General features: G+C 39.7%; 1 protein-coding gene across 1 annotated transcript in view; it reads left to right on the forward strand.

Annotated features, from left to right (window-relative positions):
* Plcxd2 (phosphatidylinositol specific phospholipase C X domain containing 2) overlaps window positions 1–18,495 on the forward strand; it is a 49,972-nt gene that overhangs the window by 24,046 nt on the left and 7,431 nt on the right. The window contains exons 2-3 of the mRNA XM_020156239.2: window positions 7,030–7,490; window positions 12,834–13,075. Of these exons, the coding sequence (XP_020011828.1) occupies window positions 7,030–7,490; window positions 12,834–13,075 (703 nt within the window). The remainder of the gene's footprint in view (window positions 1–7,029; window positions 7,491–12,833; window positions 13,076–18,495) is intronic.

Consider the following 18,495-nt stretch of genomic DNA (forward strand, 5'->3'; position numbering starts at 1 on the left):
CTGGGTCACCTTATGGATGGGTGTCCAGTGGGAAATAGTTGCTGGAGGAATTACGAGAGTTGCCAGTTAAGGATAACCAGGCACAAAGTCAGAGGGGCAGACTGCCAGAAGGCTCAGTCCAGAGTAATGTTTCTCAGCAGATTCCTGCAAGGAATCTTTTTAGACATTTCTATCCCAATCACATTCCCTCTGTGAAGTTTTAATACTACAGGTATACTATGTATTTGTTTATGTGCTATATATATTGCTGTGCTGTAGACATAAAAAAGTACAATTTTTCTCACCCTCCAAGAACCAATTTTTATGATGTCAGTGCCTAAAGGCACAGATACCCTGAATGATGTGAAGAAACCTATTCAGGGAAGATGGGGGTCAGTGAACAAACCTGGAAGAGCTAATGAGGTTCAAAGTTACAGGGATCTCCAAAGTCAGCATAGTACCTAAGGAAGGTGGGGACAGCCTCTTAAACGTGTGAGGTCAGGAGTTCTTTGACATCAGCTCCACCTCCCTGAATGCCACCCAAGGGTGAGAAGAAGTTTCTCTCCTTTTCAGATAACTTCCTTTAACTTCTCTCCTTCTTCCTTGTGTGGCAATGAGGATGGTCACTGTGTATTCTGAAATGCAATGTATCATTCAGAGCATGTGGTTTGAATTATTGTTGTTTTATTCATAAACCAGGTTCCCAAGAAGTTCACTTTAAATTGTTCTTTTTATTACTACTGTTTTTTATTTTGGTGGTACTGGGGTCTGAACTCAGGGTTTAGTGCTCACTAGACAGGTGCTCTGTGCTTGAGCCATACTTCCAACCCTTTTTGCTCTAATAGAGAGAGGGCCTTGCTTTTTGCCAAGGCCAGCATGGGCCATGATCCTCCTATTTTATACTTCCTGCTATATAGCTGGGATGACTGATTCCTTGACAGTGGGTCTCAAGATATTTTTTTGCCCAATTCTCCTAATCTTAGCCTCTCAGGTGGCTAGGATTATAGGCATGAGCCACCAGCACCGAGCTTTTAAATTCTTTTGTAATTAAGTTCAGAAAATGGCTACTCCTCCACTTTGCAAGAAATAGGTCATGAAAGTGCTTTAACTAAAAACTGCTATGTGCTCACTTGAGAGCTCTAATCGTCAAATAACAAACTTCAAGAAGAATCAACAGCAATTTATTTATGTTCCAGATAAAGAGTGAGCTGGTGTCCATGGAACTCACAAAGCCAGCTCATTTTCTTGTTCCTGGCTTCTTAGATTATCTTGTACACCAATACTACCCAGGAAGAAATAACTGTAACACTGAACACAGATCCTGGTAGCCTTTCTCGTTTCAATCCCTTTTCCCTCATGAGTCTGCTGCCCCAAATGACTTTGTTCTGAACTCTTTCACCCAGCACACATCTCAAAGTCCCCAATTAATCTTAAGAAAACCCATCTACTTGCCTGGAAGATATGATTAGGAAAGCAATGCCTCCAAATATCTCTTTCCTCCACTAACAAGCTGTCAAAGGGGCATTCCTGGAGCAGCAGAGTGGTGAAGGAAAAAAATCTACCTAAATTTGAGAAACACCATCCACCAGTATTTGAAGATTTGAAAGTACTGAAAGATCAACCTGAGAAAGTCATGCCCAGACGTCAAAGAACTTTCTATGAAAGGATAATTTCACATTTATGGCAGTAGAGGTCAAGACTAGGAGCTCAACAGAACCATTTGGGGAGTTTCTCAACTCTCATTCCAAACAGTCAGACTCAGTGTGTCTGGTGATTTTTAAAAGCTCCCCACAAATGATTCTGATATGAATCCAAGGTTGAGAATCATAGATTTAGATTAGATTACAAAGTGTTTTCACATACCTTATCCAGGTCCAGGGTTATGTGTACACAAAGAGAGGATAGAGACATTAGTGCCTATTGATGGTACAAGAAAATGGGAAGAAATAAGAATAGTAGTTACGAAAATTAAAATATTGCAGAAAACTTAAATTTCTAGAAACTAGAGGAAAACAAAGAATCCCTCAACCTTTCTAAAGGCCAAAGTTAGTCCTAGTAGTATAACACATTAAGGAAGGACTTGTATGTCCATGTTGCTTGCTATTAATTGAACAGTCTTGAAATCACAGAAAAATTCCCTGCCCTAGAGAAGTCTAAAAACAGCTCTCTAGCATTTGGTGTCACTTGTTTCCTAAAACTTTCTGGGTTTACTCTATAAACAAGAACTACTGGAGAAGAGGAGGAAAAACATTTGTTGCTAGTTACAAATTATGTTAGAAAATGGCATATTCTATGTGCATCTTGGGGCTGTACACATGATTCTCACGAACAGAGACAGAAAATGTACCTTTACAGTGATCCTAACAGCTTTCACACAGTTACAATTAATAACTGTGAGTGAAAATGACAAGTGAATGGCATTGGTTATAGCTGAAGGATGAAGGAAAGCCAGTGCTGTGCTCTCAGAGTGGGAGTTAATATAGCAGCCCACTTGCAGTGGGGCAGAAGAAAAGTAACTTGTGGTCAGAAAGTAGGAACTGAATGTTATGATTTTAGAAATGGGTAATGGCAAAGCCCAGTCTGTGACCAAGATAATGATGGCATGTTCAACAAGCGGAGGGTGCACTGCCATCTATATTTGTCACAGAAAAGAAAATCATCTATATCCTCAACATTTAAGAGAAGGAGCTTCGTTAATGGGCCCTTCATCCTCTGGTTTCTGACTAATAAAAAAATGATGCATAATGAATTATAGCAATAGTTCAGCAGTTACTATGTGTCAGCATTGTTCTAGGTACTCTACATACATTTCAGTAGTCACTGTTGTGCCCATTTTACAGATGAGGAAGCTGAGACATAGAGTAAGCAACTTAATATGGGTTGTAAATGCCTGGTAGGATTATAGACAGATTTGAGGGTGAGAGGATTATTTCACAGGAAGTATCAGCAAAAGAGAGTAAACAGAGTTCAGAAGGAACACTTCTTAACTATGTACATTGTACTTCAAGGATGCCAGGCCCGGTAGTAGAGGAATCTGGTGAGAGATGAGTCTGAGTTAAGGCATTGGAGCCACATTGGAAAGAGTCCTAATGCCCGTGTTCAGATTTTGAACCTGATTTGGGAGGTGGGCAGAAAGTGTTATATTCAGACCTATATCTTAAGATCATTATTTTTTTTAAGTATGAACAAGTTATACAGAAGCTGGAGTGAGAAGATTAGGGTTCTTTTAGTCCTGGTTATCTGACAGGTAATGAGTATATCAGTGAGAACTGGCAGTTGAGGACAAGCAAAAAGACAGTTTGCTATGTGTTTTGGTAACTGGCTGGATAAAAGAAAAGATAGATTTAAATACAGTCAAAGATTTCATGTCTAAATAACTGGATTAATTATTGGTGGAAATCCAGGAGAGTTACTCTGTTGAGGTGACAAGGACAATGCAAGTAGCTGCACTTTAGAAACATGTAATTTGTTTTCTGCTCAGGCTGTTAGGTGGAGAACCACTGCAGGAAGGTTAAATGTATAAATCTGGCACTTAGAAAAGTCTGGGCTAGAAAGAAGCTTCTGGTGTCACCTACATAAAGGTGTTGGGTAAGTCAGGGAGTAGATAGAATCTCTGAAGGTGAGAAAAAAGAAGAAAACAGAAGACAGATCCTAGAAAGACTTAACTGAGAAGGTAAGAGGGAGGAAGAGCAATAAGCAAAGGAGATGGAAGGAGAGGGGTGAAGGAAGGATAGGAACACCCAGAAGTAGGCAGCTGCATCACTGAGCACAAGGAAATGGAAGGTTCCAGAAAATGGTTAACTTGGCAAACCCTCAGAGAAGCCAAGAATAAAACCATTTGCATTTGTTGTTTAGAAGGTTGTCAGGATGGAGAATAACAATAGCAAGATAGGAGATGGACTCTTGCTGAGGAACTAATGGGTCACAGCAGACAAAGGTGGTGGGACATCCCACTAGTTTGAGGTTTTGATTACAAGGAGGAATGAGAATATAGCCCCATGTGGAAGCATGCTTCGTTTTAAGTTAAATTGGTACCACTAAATCTACTTTAGACAGAGATAAAGGAGACATAGAAGGGAGTGAGTTCAGATGCATGGGCAATACTTAGGAGTAGCACAAAAATACTTTCAGTGGCAGGAGATCACAGCAGATGAGGTCTTAAACTGTTTTCTGACTTCAGCATTAACAAATAAGAACTCATGGCACCACTGTTCCTAGCAACTCCCATGCAGCAGTTCTCTAGAAAATAAGTCAAGGACAAATGAACCAGTGTTTTCTCCTTTGCTGGGCAGTATGTGAACTTAATTCATGTATCCCAGGGCAGATGGGGAATTGCTCCTGTTATAAACTGTTTTTAAAGAATAAAATAACTTCCATGGGAAGAGAAGAGAGGAAGTTCTGATATTGGATTTGGATTTAAAATATTAGGATTTTTATAAGCACTATTTGAAGATTGTACCACATGTAAATATTGTGTGTGGCAGAAAGAAGGACATGTTTAGCCTGTTTTTCTAAAAGAAAAAAGAAGTTAAATGCACTTAAATTGCATGACATTACTTGAATGTTATTTCACTCACTCTATAGTAGGCAAAAGCTTTCTAGAAAAACAAATAGAAAGGGAAAAATATTGATAGTGGCTACTGAGTGATGGTTACTTTTGACTGCTATGGGCCTAGGTAGGACAACCACAGTTAAACATTCAGCAAATAATTTGCTTCCTGGTCTTGTCTTTTAGGAGGCAGGAGTGAGGACAGAGCACAGAACACAGGGTATTGGAAAGCATAAGACTGGCAACAGATGTGAAAAGGGAACAGAGTTAAAGATAGAGTGTTCCCAAGGGAATGTGGTCACTCTTCCTCTTCTGCGGGGTGGACTGGGTACCATGTGTGTCTCTGAGTATTTAGAAATTGCTCCTGAGGTCCCATTGCTGTCACATTTCTGCACAGTCCTCAGACAAGGAGAAAACTGTTGGAAGTTGTTAGCACATCTCCCTCTGGAGTTGAAATTGGTCTCAACACCAACAAGCACACACCAGGGGATTTGTCTCTCCTCCACACTTGGATAATGGCTATTCCCAGGTGCCCAGGGAAGGATTGAGTTCAATGTGCGCCTCACACTATGCTACATACTGCATCCTCAACAGCTGGGCCATGAATACAATTTAAAAAGGAGAGAGAGCTGACTGTTCAGCTCTCTATACAAGGCATTCATAATAAATCTCTCAATGATGAGGCATAAAATTTCCTGTTGCTGTGCAGCCAAAGGAAGGAGAACATTAGGCAAGTATCCAGGGAGTCTCACTAACAGCGACAACCAATGTGGAGGATCCTGGGGGAATTGCTCCACATTTCTATCAGTAATGGCAGTTTTTACCTGAAATATGCTGGCAATTTTCTCTTGTGAAATTCAATTTCCAAAGGATTAATAAATATGCTTTTTCTTTGTACTTACTGAATCTCTTCCATGTACCTAATGCTACATAAAAGCATCATTTGTTACCTGGTTTTTTTTTCACTTTATTTCTGAGACAATAATAAAATAGTAAAAGTCAGCACAAAATGATTTATTTTCAAAAAATGGAAATAATATAACATAAAACAGAGTTTTGTAAAAGTCTGTTATGTATGAAGTACCTACTCTAAGTTCAGTGAAATGGAGAACTAGTGAGAGGCGGAGTCTGAATGAATTTTGGGTGTAATGGAGTGGTGGAGGTGAAGGACAAGGTTAGCAGCGTCAGAATGGGGACGTTTTCCTCCTAGAGTTGCACACAGAGTGCAGCCACCTCAGAGCAGATGACAGCAACGTAAATTATCCTGCCACATGAGTTAGTGAATAGCAATCATAATAATGATTGACACTGGATGGAAAGCAATGGCAAAATGAAAGATACTTGTTAATGATAATTTTCACCAAAAAATAGAATCTACTGGTAATACCAGCTACTCAGGAGGCAGTGGCATGGGATCAAGAGTCTAAGGCCAGCCTGGGCAAAAGGCAGAGTGAGACCATGTTTCCAAAGCAAATTTAAAAAAACAAAATTTGCTGGGGGCATGCAGGGCTCAAGTGATAGAGTTCTTGCCCAGCAAGGCCCTGGGTTCAGTCTGCAGTACTGTAGAAAGAGAGAGAGAGGGAGGGAGGGACAGAAGGAGAGACGGAGAAAGAGAGAGGGAGGGAGAGAGAAAGACCATTGAAATATTTTCTAACATAGTTAGAAGTGTGGCCTATCATGGTCACTCATACTTCATAACAAGATAAACTCAGGATACCTACCTTCTTGTTCTTTAAACACAGGAACGGAATCATTTCGTGGCACTTTTGGCCCATCAAGATATGAGTTTACAAAGAAACCATCTCACTGATCTGTGTTGAACCCATCCAAATGTTCATATGATCTGTCAAGACGTCATTCCCACTAACTCAGATTTTTACAATGTATATGTATATATATTGCTTTTAATTTTTTTTTTTTTACACATTTTAAAAGCATAAAAGAGTGGCAAGTTTTTAAGTCTCTTTTTCCTGGAATTTAAGTACCTGCCCCGGCTTTATTGAGATAGATACAGTATTTTCATACCCATTGTTTCAATGGCATGAATAAAGTAGATAAATCACAAATAACTACAAGGGGCAACGTAGGCAAATTCCACTTTGAATCTGTTATGATATTCTTCAGCAACCATCTTTGTTTTTCCAAATGTTCAAGTTTATTTCCTCAGAACAATGTTCCTAAAATGAAATCACTAGATCAACTGGCATGAATATTTTAAAGCTAGATTTCTAAATAGTTTTCCAAATGGGTATTTATTAATTTACCTTGCACTAGAATATGTGAGAATTATAGTACTACCTGTCTTAAAAAGCTTCTAATAAGACTATATTACTTTTATTTGTGTTTATTTCATTCCCAGCAGGCTTGAATATTTTTTCAAGTATTCATTTATAATGTTTTTGAATATTTGCTTTTTAGTTGTTATATTTGTTTTCTTAGCATTGGCTTAACTTCCCTAGTTTCAGTCTCATCTGCGTTCCTTTCTTTATTGCCTTGTACAGGATCCCATGATTCTTTCAGCTACTGGGTAGATGAAAAGTCCCCAGTGGGGCCTGATCAAACCCCAGCTATCAAACGCCTTGCCAGGATCTCCTTGGTGAAGAAGCTAATGAAGAAATGGTCTGTGACTCAGAACCTGACCTTCCGTGAGCAGCTGGAGGCTGGGATCCGCTACTTTGACCTGCGTGTGTCTTCTAAGCCAGGGGATGCTGACCAGGAGATCTACTTCATCCATGGGCTTTTTGGCATCAAGGTTTGGGATGGGCTGATGGAGATTGATGCGTTCCTCACACAGCACCCTCAAGAGATTGTCTTCCTGGATTTCAACCACTTCTATGCCATGGATGAGGCCCATCACAAATGCCTGATTCTCCAGATCCAGGAGGCCTTTGGAAACAAGTTATGCCCAACCTGCAGTGTGGAAAGTATGACGCTGAGAACCCTGTGGGAGAAGAAGTGCCAGGTAGGAGGGAAGGAGAGAGGAACTTCCAGGGGCAAGAACTTAACTCTCTGCCTTTCCTGTGTTGCCATCTGTACCATAGCTCAACACTGGGCTCAGAGGCTAAAAGAATGGATTGTTGGGACATTGAACACAAGTAGACTGGATCCTGAGCTCTAAGATAGTTTTAAGGACTTCCCTTGGCCCTACTGAAATGGGATTAACACTTTCCAAATATTTTAAGTTTGTCTGCAATCTGCTTGATATCTACATTGACTGTGAATAGAATGACCAGAACCAGCCCAAGGCAAAATTATGAAATGGGCCAGTTGGTCGTTACCACTCTTTCTCCTTTAAGGTCTGTTAAATCACACCTGCCATGTCCACTCAGATGATCCTTACCAAGGTATTGAGTGAAAAGGAAAAGCATTAGCTGACAAAGCCCTATGAAGTCACTCATCACAAAAGAGTTAATATTTTGAAAGGGACTCTTCACAGAATTTGGGTCACAGTGGAGACAGAGTTAAGAAAAAATCCACTGAAGTGGGTCCAGGATAGGATAACATTTCCCGGGTTGCTTAAGGATCCTCCAAACCTAAGCTCATGAAGTACATGCTCAGGAAAAGGAATATTGGCAGGTACAGCCCATTCTGATCCCAAGGGATAAAGGAAGCAGAGATAAGCTTCAGGAATGGGCAGTCTCCATTTCAGGCTCTCTTCAAGGGAAAAAAAGTACTTTTCATTCAAAGTTACTTACTTGCCCAATTACATTAAGTGACATGTCTTGAAGAGGAAGACTTTTTAATTCAGGGAGGAGTATTTCATTAAGTTAAAGATTATTCATTTGTGAATATTTATTGAACATCAGGTTAGGTACCAAGTACCATTCCATGTATTTGGGATAAATCAGTAAATAAAGCACAAAAATCCTTGCCCTAAGGGAGCTTTTTATTCAATGGGAGGAAGACAAATTACGGAAAAAAGATAATAAAAACATTAGCAACATAGGTGTTGCTAGACCGCGGTAAGAGCTATGAAAAGTCTAGCGTGAGGTAAGGGGAACCAAGGTTCTTTGAATTGGAGAATTGGTTGCAGTTTTACACTGGTTGAGCAAGGCAGCCTATATTGAAAAGGTGGCACTTGCAGAGATAAATCAGGTTAGTATTTTGGGGGCAGAGAAAGTGGCCAAGGCAGAGGCCCTAAAGCAGGAGTTTCCCTAACAACTTTGAGAAAAAACAGGAGTAATACATTGGTGAGCGGGTGAGAATAGAGTAGTAGAAAAAGTCTGAGAGAGGAGGAGCGGTTAGGTAAGGAAAGTTCTGAGCACAGCACATGGCTTGGCAGGTTTCAATGGGATTCCTCTGATTGCTGTGCCAGAAAACATCAGGGGCAGAAGAACGGGCAGAAGTAGGGAAACCAATAAGGAGACTTATTGGCAACCAGTAATATGACAGATTTATCAGAAGATTAAGCCGACAGGGATTCATAATGGATAGGATTCTGGGTGTGAAAGGAGCTGAGGATTCTAGAGTGGCTCCCAGGTTTGGCCTAAGTATTGAAATACCAGGTCGTTTTGTGCACCATAACAGTAAAAGTGATAAATGTCTTGCACTCCACAGACACTTGTTAAGTTAGTATTTGTTTAAATATACCTAAGCCATTTTTCCTCAGTAAAACTTTTTTAAGTGATATTTTGTCAAAAATTTATCACACTCTCCCCTCAAACCCAAGTTTGTTCAGACTCACAGGTCTAACGTGGAAAGACTTTATCCCAGTGGAGTTTCTCTCTTATATTATTAGATAATAGTATTCTTAATAATATTATTAGATAATATTAGTATTCTTTTAGTCACCATAATATCTAGCACATATTAAACCAATACAGTGTGCTATGTGCCTGGATCCTCTCAACAACACTATGCAATAGGTATTTTGTGATTGTCCCCATTTCACAGATGAGGAAACAAGGAACAGGCAGATGAAGCAACTTCCAACAGGAGCATCATGAGTGAGTGGCGAAAGGGAGAATTCAATCACAGGCTCTCTTCAGTTCCTACTGCTTTTTATGCTCTCTAAGAGCTAATGATTTTTTCACAACTGATAATTTTTACACGCCTTGACATGGGCTGGGAACTTAAGTGGTAGAGAGCCTGCCTAGCAATTCGAGGCCCTGAGTTCAAACCCCAGTACCAGCGGAGAGGGTGGGGAAGAAGCCACCCTCTTCTTGTAATTTTCACAACTGCTGTTATATGCTAATGAAAACATTTTGTCTTTATTAATAAGCGCCTATTGTCAGAGGGTCTCAGAGATTTACCAGATGGGAGGGATGGCTTTTGAATATGGGGATCCATGTAAGATTATTGAGTCCACATAAAATTTTATAATTTCGTACATAGCTAGTATTCTGGGTGGTTGACACTTTGCACACTAAACTAACAGAAATCCACAGGAATAAGAAGTAGCTTCAGGAATAATGAGTAGTGTGGACCATGAATTTCTAGCAGCACAGTGATGATCTATCAAGGCTTTTAAGTATGGGCTGATTTAACTGTGTCGTCCAACTATAAATACTCCTAAAGTCATGAAGGAAAGAGAGGGTGGTGATATGTTAGTAAAAGGGAGAGTGTCCCAGCTTACATCCTAAGGTCCCCTCTGCTCCTTCTTTCCCTGTGTTTTCCCTGTCATGTCTCTTCTTAAAAACTGAAACCAGAGTTCTAAAAGAGAGTTATCAGTCACCCTGCTGGGTTTGTGCCACACTGGTAGTCAAACTTTAAGTATTCATAATGGAATGAGCTGCCTTGCACATAAGCCCCTGAGTATTTTCTTACTGCAATTTAATACTGGAAAGTGCACTTCCATTTAGTCAAATTTCATTTACTCAACCTCCCATTACATCACAGCTTGCAGGTATATATTTGTACACTAGTAGATACAAGTTTTGAGGTACAAAGAATTAGATTTAATCTACATCTTGGAATTAGATTTAATGTACCTTAAGATTAGGATCTTATGAGAAGGCAAGAATCCTAACGCTAATGAACTACAAAACAATCAACATACAGTTGCAAGAACAGACTGTCTCAAATGTTCAGTACAATATGAAGAAAGGGGGTTTGTAATACATTAGTTGAAAAGTAGAACATAGCATAAATCTGCATCACAAAAGTTCCTTGAGGTCATTCAAGGAATAGTTCTTAAAAGAAATGAGATTTTTTAATCTGAGTCTCAAGAGATACACTGAACACAAACTACTGAACTGAAGAGGAAATATTTCAGAGAAGAATACAGCAGAAACAGGTGGGGAGGCAGATGCAAAACACAGGCTCTGGGCAAGAGTTACTGTGCCTGGATTCTTGTACCACGAGAGTTGGTTTGCTAGGCTGCCTCCTCTGTAAGCAGAGATTCCCCTGTAACCTTCAGTTACATTGCTCAAGAAGGTTTGTGAGGAAAGGCAGAAAGCCCCTTTTGTATTTTTTTAACTCTGTGCATCTTTTCTGAGGCAAAGGGTAGCACTGACCTCTGACACTCTGGCCCAAGGGCAGGTGTCATGGGACATGATCTGGCAGGCCTATCACAGGGATGCATAGCCACCTCGCTTGCATAGCCAAGCCCAATGCCCAGGGCAGCTCTCCTCACAGGACCCAGCTCTCCAATCTACTTAAGATGAGCCTGTGATTAACCTCATTAACACACGTGTTTACACAGACATCATTAGCAGTCAGCCAGCATCACTCAGAACCATTACGAACAAGAACAGCCTTCACCATGCTTGGTGCTCCCTGACTCTGGGCCTCCTTGGGGAGCAATTAGTCAGGCTCCTTCGTCACCAGCTGAAGGCGCACGGGAAACAAGATGCAGACACCTCGTTCCTGGATGCCTGGAGGATTGTGCTCTTGGCCAGCCGCCTGAGAACTGCAGTCCAGGCAGCATAAGCACGCACAGTCCGTTCCTCCGGGAAGAGCTCACTGGTGTCTGGGGGAGGGAGGATAGGGAAATATATATTACTTCTAGAAACCTGCTCAGCAGAGCTCTGAATTGGGACAATAAAAATAGCAATTCCCTATCCCTCAACTGCCTCCCAGAAACTAATTAATGCTGTGGATGTGGTTTGCTAATTATTTTCAAAATTAGTACCATCGTGAGCTGTCCCACCGGAGGCCCATGGCCTGTGCCAAGTCTTCCCTGGTCCACTCCTTCCTCCTCTCCTGGGGAGGATAATCCCATTCAGTACCAGCACACACAATTGAAAATCTATTTACTCACAAATTGGTTCAATGTGTTTATCTAAACTTCGAGAGCTAAGAGTTTCATGTGCCCAGGAAGCATAACTTCTAGACCTTATGAGCCAAGTCAACCTCATCTCAGCCTAGAACCTCTGAGTTTTCAGTTTGACATCCAAAGATTTCCAGGAGAGGTACAGAATGGAATTTAACAAGACTGAACTTGAATGGTAAACAATTACATATTCATTTTTGTTCACCTTCAACTGAAAATTCATATATCCATTGATTATGAGTGCAGGCAGTGGCCCTGTACCACAGCAATGGGCCTCCCTGGTACTCTGCCCCTGTCAATGTGTCTATCTCACTTTCAGTTAATGCAGGTGTCTTAAAATATCATTCATGCTCATCCCTAACTCATACTTATTTATGCATTTGTCATGAGGCATACACAATGATTTATTAAAAATTTGTTCATTATATGGATATGTACATTTTCACATCATTGATTTACTTTATAATCTTATCTGCCTTATTTTATGCATTTATGTGTTTTATTTCTATTTTTCTGGCAATATGAGGTTTGAATTCAGGGCTTTGTGCTTGCTAGGCAGGTGTTTGAGCCATGCCTCCAGCCCTTTTTTGCTTTCATTATTTTGGAGATAGGGTCTTTGTCTAGGCCAGCCTCTATTTTAGGCTTCCCACTGTAGTTGGGATGACAGACATAGGCCACCATGTCCAGCTATTGGTTGAGATGAGGTCTCACAAACTTTTTGCCTAGGCTGGCCTCAAACTGTGATCTTCCCAATCTCAGCCTCCCAAGTGCTAGGATTATAGGTATGAGCCACCCATCCTGGCTCTATGCATTCATTTAAAATACAATTCAGAGAAGGTGGTCTGTGATTTTACCATACTTCTAAGGGTATTCATAACAAAAAGAACAGAATCAAACATAACAAGAGCTCAGTAAATCTTTGCATATGTATATATGCAGATATGTATATACACATATATGTATACATAAAATAGTTCTTGAACTTCCACATATATTTTCTTGTCCTTCCTCTCAGCAATCAGTTTAAAACCAAGGAGTTAACATACAGCTTTTTTATCAACTGATCTCCTTTTTCTGTTCTGAACATTTCAGGTCCTTATTTTCTACCACTGTCCCTTCTACAAGCAATACCCTTTCCTGTGGCCAGGAAAGAAGATTCCAGCACCTTGGGCAAATACCACGAGTGTGCACAAACTAATCATTTTCTTGGAGACCACCCTAAGTGAGCGAGCACCACATGGCTCCTTCCATGTCTCCCAGGCAATTCTCACCCCCAGAGTGAAGACCATCGCCCGAGGCCTGGTTGGGGGCCTCAAGAACACTCTGGTTCATAGGTAAGAGTTTGCTTCCACCCTACAAGTACGGTTTTGTTGGTGGCATAGGGAAAGGCTTGGTGTTGTTTTGTTTTGTGATAGTCTTGCTATGAGCCCAGGCTGGCCTCCAACTTCTCCATCTTCCTGCCTCAGCCTCCTGAGTCTTGGAATTGTTGGCAGGCACCACCACATCTGGCCCCACAAACAAGGTTTTTATAAACCTTTTATCTTGATTCCCTTCTGAATACACAGCAATAAAACACTATAGCTTGAGGATTTAAAAAAATTTTAAATCTTGTATTTGAAAAAACTGTGGATTTGAGGGGAATGAACAGTGCCCAAATAATCCCTAAACACTTTATTAGAATGTTCACATTGTTCCATAAATGCTCTCTAAATTTTGTTACTAAGGCAAAACACTTTGAACCAATGCCACTGGCTGATCTCTTCTGATACATGGCTGCCCACACCCTTGCCACTGGCCCAGGTACTCACTCATTGAAGAAGTATGAAACACTGTGATGGTGCTAGGGATTCAGAGACACCCTTTTAAGAATTCATTCCTCCCCTTCCATGGTGACCATGAATCTTAAGTACCATGTCATAGCTTCAGATACTTCCTTCGGGCAGAATTAAGGCTGACTGTATTATTAGACAGGAAACACTCCAGTCATTTTGTATGAGATTGTTGATGTTCTTTATTTTTGACACCAAGGAAGGATAGATACTGTCAACAAAAGGATGGTTTATACATATACATATGTACATGTGTGTATGTCTATATATTTGTGTATAGATGTATACATATTCATATATGTATGTGTATATGTATATGTTGTAAATGTGTACAACAGGGCACCTTTTGCAATCCAAACTGAGGAACCTAATATGTTTAGGGTACAAAAGATATTTGCTTCCTGAATTCCAGGTGGTGATGACAGTTGAGATACTGAAAGATTTCATCAACACACATATCCCTGTTTATTTGGTTCTGAGTTTGGATAGCATGAGTTCAGATAACAGTAATTCATCTAATCAGGGTTCAGATAGCAAGAGGCACCTGCATTTTTCTTTCTTGACAAGAGCTTCCAATTATGTCAGCCATGACAGAACCAGAAACCCCTTTCTGTGTGACTCTCCTAAGTCACAACTGAATTATTTGTACTCAACTCGACAAAGAATTTCATAAACCAACATGATGCCTCCTTGAATAATCTAGAATTACAAACTCTCTTTTTGTAATATGTTTGTGCAGCCACACCATTTTCCTTATGACTTTGATAAATTTGTAAATTATTTATTTATTCATTCCATAAAATGAATACTTAGCAAGAAGTAGGTGCAAAGATATAAGATGAGTAACTGTAGTCTCTGCATCCTGGAACAGGATGTTCCAGGTTGGAACAGCCTTGTAGGATAAACTATAAACCAATGTGAAAATCATTCTAGTAAAAGTTCATGGAGAGAGCTGTACTAATAAGAGATTTGCACTAGTTAAGAATAAGGATAAGCTCCATCTGTATGCTGTTTTCTGAATATAAAGTACCTTTTTTTGATGATTTCATTTAATTTTTAAATCCAAACCACCTCATGGACACATTGTCTAAAGCACTTTATCATCACCACTTACGATGGAACTCAGTTGAAGCTAAGTGTGCCAGATTCACAGACTTAATAAGAAGCAATAATCTGTCTCAAACTCCAGATTTCTGAGCACTAACCCACTGCTCCTTCCAGTGCTCAGTTTAGTACCCTGTTTCTTTTTGTTACACAAAATGTGAATAGTAATATTTCCTATACTGTCTTGTTAGTACCTGAGTCTGGTCAGATCTTACTGGTTACAAATGTTAACCCACAATATCATCATGATTTTCATTTCATACTTGTAGATTCCTAGAACTTTAATCTGTCTGCAAGTGAATCTCAGGCTCTTAATTTAGTGGTAATGATGATTGATGTACCCAGAGCCAAAGTCTTCTAGTCTAGAAGAACCCTTGCCCAACTGGTAGCAGGCAGGTGTCCCTGAAATTGGAAGGTATTTGGCATCTTAATTCCTATGGTCACAAGTGTACTATGGGTGTGATCTTGCCTTCCAATACCTACATATCAATTGACAGAGGAAATGTAACTCTGGTCAAGAATGCATTTCTAAATGACAGCACTGCACATGGCTGAATACTCAAGTACTAAGTATCAGAACCTGGGGGTCTTTCCTGACTGACAAGCCACACAGGGGTGCTGTTCATCTGGTGTTGTGACTGATTATCAGTTCAAACCAAGGGAAAAGTGACCAGGTTTATTTTCCTTCAACGGAAGAGGTCATTTTCTCTGCAAGTTTACCCCCCAACTAGTAGGTGAACTTTGGACTTGAAATCTGTTCACCTTGATCTATCACCCTAGAAGAAAGTTACAAAAAATGTAGACTTTCTGACCTAATATATGTGGTAGTTTGCCCCAGATTCATAAATTCTGAAATTCAGATTCATAATTCTCTCACTGAAATCAAACAAAAGTGAGTTTTGCCTAAGTCTGAGGACAGAGCAACCTTAGAACTCCAGAAGAGGACATGGACTGAAATTAAAACCTGGCATGGTCCCTGTTATAGTCACTGAATTATGTCCCTGCTCCCAAAATTTATATATTAAAGCCCTAATCACACTACCTAAGAATGTGAACATTTTTGGAGAAAGAGCCTTTTAAAGAGGTAATGAAGTTGAAAGAAAGCCATTAGGGTGGGCCCTGATGCATTCTACCTTGTGTCCTTAAATGAAATGGACACCAAAGAGACAACAGGGATGCAGGCACACAGACAAGATGGCCCATGAGAAGACAAAAAGAAGGTAATCAGCTGCAAGCTAAGGAAAGAGGTCTTAAGATAAACCAAACCTATTGGCACCTTGACTTTGGACTTTCAGTCCCTGCAACAGGAGAAAATAAACTTCTGTTGTTGAAGTCAATCCGTGTGTATTTTGTTTTCACAGCCCTAGCAAACTAATGTCATCTCCTGGCAACACGGTAACCTCAGACAATTTCTCTGAGGTCTCTGAGCCATGGGCTTTTTTTTTCACCAGCTAAATAGAGTTAATAAGACCTCACAAGATTATAATCTTACAATGAAAATGCCTACCACTGTGCCTGACACAAAATTGGCATTCCGTGCCTGTTTGTAAAGAAACACTTTAGATACACAGTGGACTGTCACTGTTCTCCAGTGGGCCTCAAGGTTAAGGGGAAGTTTTTAGCCTGCTTCTCTTCAGCCTGTGGATGACAGCAATATCTGGCTTAGCCTTTTGCATGAATATCTCATCCTGGTAAATGCCAGGAGTTAAGAAAATAGAATGGCTCCTCTTGACAGTTGTTTCTACATTTTCTTTCTCTTTACGTAATCCCAGTTATTTGACCCTTACCTTGAGGAAGGTTGACACATGCAACCCAAAGCTGACACAGGGCCCTTTGTGACTGGAGACCACAGGGACATACCTTCCCCATATTCTTCTGCTCAGGCTCTTGGAATCCTTCAAGGTTTGGCTCTGGCTATAGTTGGCTGGGGTTACCTCCAAGCCTTCAAGTCTCATTTCCTCATGATAACCAGCAGGTGGCGCCTAAATTCTATACTTAAACACTGACTAGGGATTTTGAAAAGAAATTGAAATCACTGTGTCCTTCGCATGGGCTCCTGTTTATTCATGGGTGGTCTCCATTTTCAAGGGAGATCTATATTTCCAGCCCTTCATTCTCAAGCCACAACATTTTGTTACCTAAGCAGATAGATGTGACTATTTTAAGGAAGTTTCTTACCTCGTCCTGAAATATCTCTGCCATACACTCCTTTCTTTATTATTCCTTTTCTTCTAACCAAATATTTAACGTTGTACTTACTATATTCTGGATACTACTCTAAACACTTTGTATGTACTATGTTATTTAATCCCCCTAAAAATCTCTCTAACATTTCATTATTGTCCCTATTTTACAGGGGGAGAGGCTGAGGGACAGTGAAATTCTGTAAGTTAAGATGATACTGAGATTATTAAGTCTTCAAGAATCTCAGCTAAAAATGGAACTATTATTTGGAGGGTGGCCTATTAAGTCAGAATCAGCTTTTTAAATAAAAATATAAATTGATTTATGACATGTGTTTTAGCCTTATTCTGTCACTAAGTGAGAGAAGAGACCCAGGACTGATTATAGTTGTCATGATAAGGAAGGAAAAATGCTACCAGGACCTTGACAGGTTTTTTTGTTGTTGTGGTGGTACCGGGGCTTGAACTCAGGGCCTAAACCTTGAGCCATTCCACCAGCCCTTTTTGTGTGAGGTATTTTTGAGATAGGGTCGCAGGAACTGTTTGCCTGGGCTGTCTTCAAACTGTGGTCCTCCTGATCTCTGCCTCCTGAGTAGCTAGGATTATAGGTGTGAGCCACTGACACCTGGCAATAGTATTCTTTTTGGAAGCCTAAGGCATCAGAATGTATTCTGAAAAAAAGGTAGGATAGCTTTAAAGGAAAAAAGGAAGGAAAAAATAATAACCAAAAGGAGTGTGACCAAATGAAGAGGAAGGGAACAATTAAGACGATATTTCATTTATTTTTAATTTTGGCCTAGAATAAATCCTTCCTTTAAAAAAAAAAAATGTCAGTCCTTTACCCAAACATAAGCACCAGTTTCAATCTTTCTTGAATCATTGTCAACTATTGGCTACTTAGTGAACTGTTTTTGCCATGATGCAAAACTATGAGTATACTTAATTGCTCTCTCCTCTATTCTGTCAATGGTATTTCATATTTACTACTAACCTTGAGATCATCACATTGAATTGAAATGACTAGTTTATGCAACTAAACTCAGAGCTCTTTTGGACAAAAATTTCTGGCTGCTTCCTAGAAAGCCTTCAATTATATATGACAGACTGTATTCATGAGACAAATGGTTAAATCTTAGTCTGTTAAGAAGTCATGCATAGAAATAGATTAACTGTCTATCTCTATGGAAAAAGTGAACCATGATTCCTATTTTATATCACATACAAAATTTAACATGGGATAGATTTTAGATATAAACAGAAAAGTTAAACTCCTAAAGCTTTTAGGAAAAAAATATAGGAGAATATCTTTGTGAATTGAGAGTAAGAAAAAGTTTCTTAAACAGATCACAAAATTATTTAAAAATTGATAAATTGTACTCCATCAAAATTAAGGAATTCAGCCCATCAAAATATGTCATTGAGAAAATTAAAGACAAGTTACAGGATGGGAGAAAATATTCATAAAATATATCTGACAAAAGACTAGTATCTAGTACATACAAGTAACTTCTACAACTCATCAAAAAAAAAATTTTAAAATTGCTAAGTGTTGAACAAACACTTCCAAGCAAATATACAAATGGCCAGTAAGCATATGACAAATGCTCAACACCATAATTCATCAAAAAATGCAAATTA

This window comes from Castor canadensis, chromosome 5 (genome assembly GCF_047511655.1).
Source record: "Castor canadensis chromosome 5, mCasCan1.hap1v2, whole genome shotgun sequence".
In the NCBI taxonomy this organism is placed as follows: domain Eukaryota; kingdom Metazoa; phylum Chordata; class Mammalia; order Rodentia; family Castoridae; genus Castor; species Castor canadensis.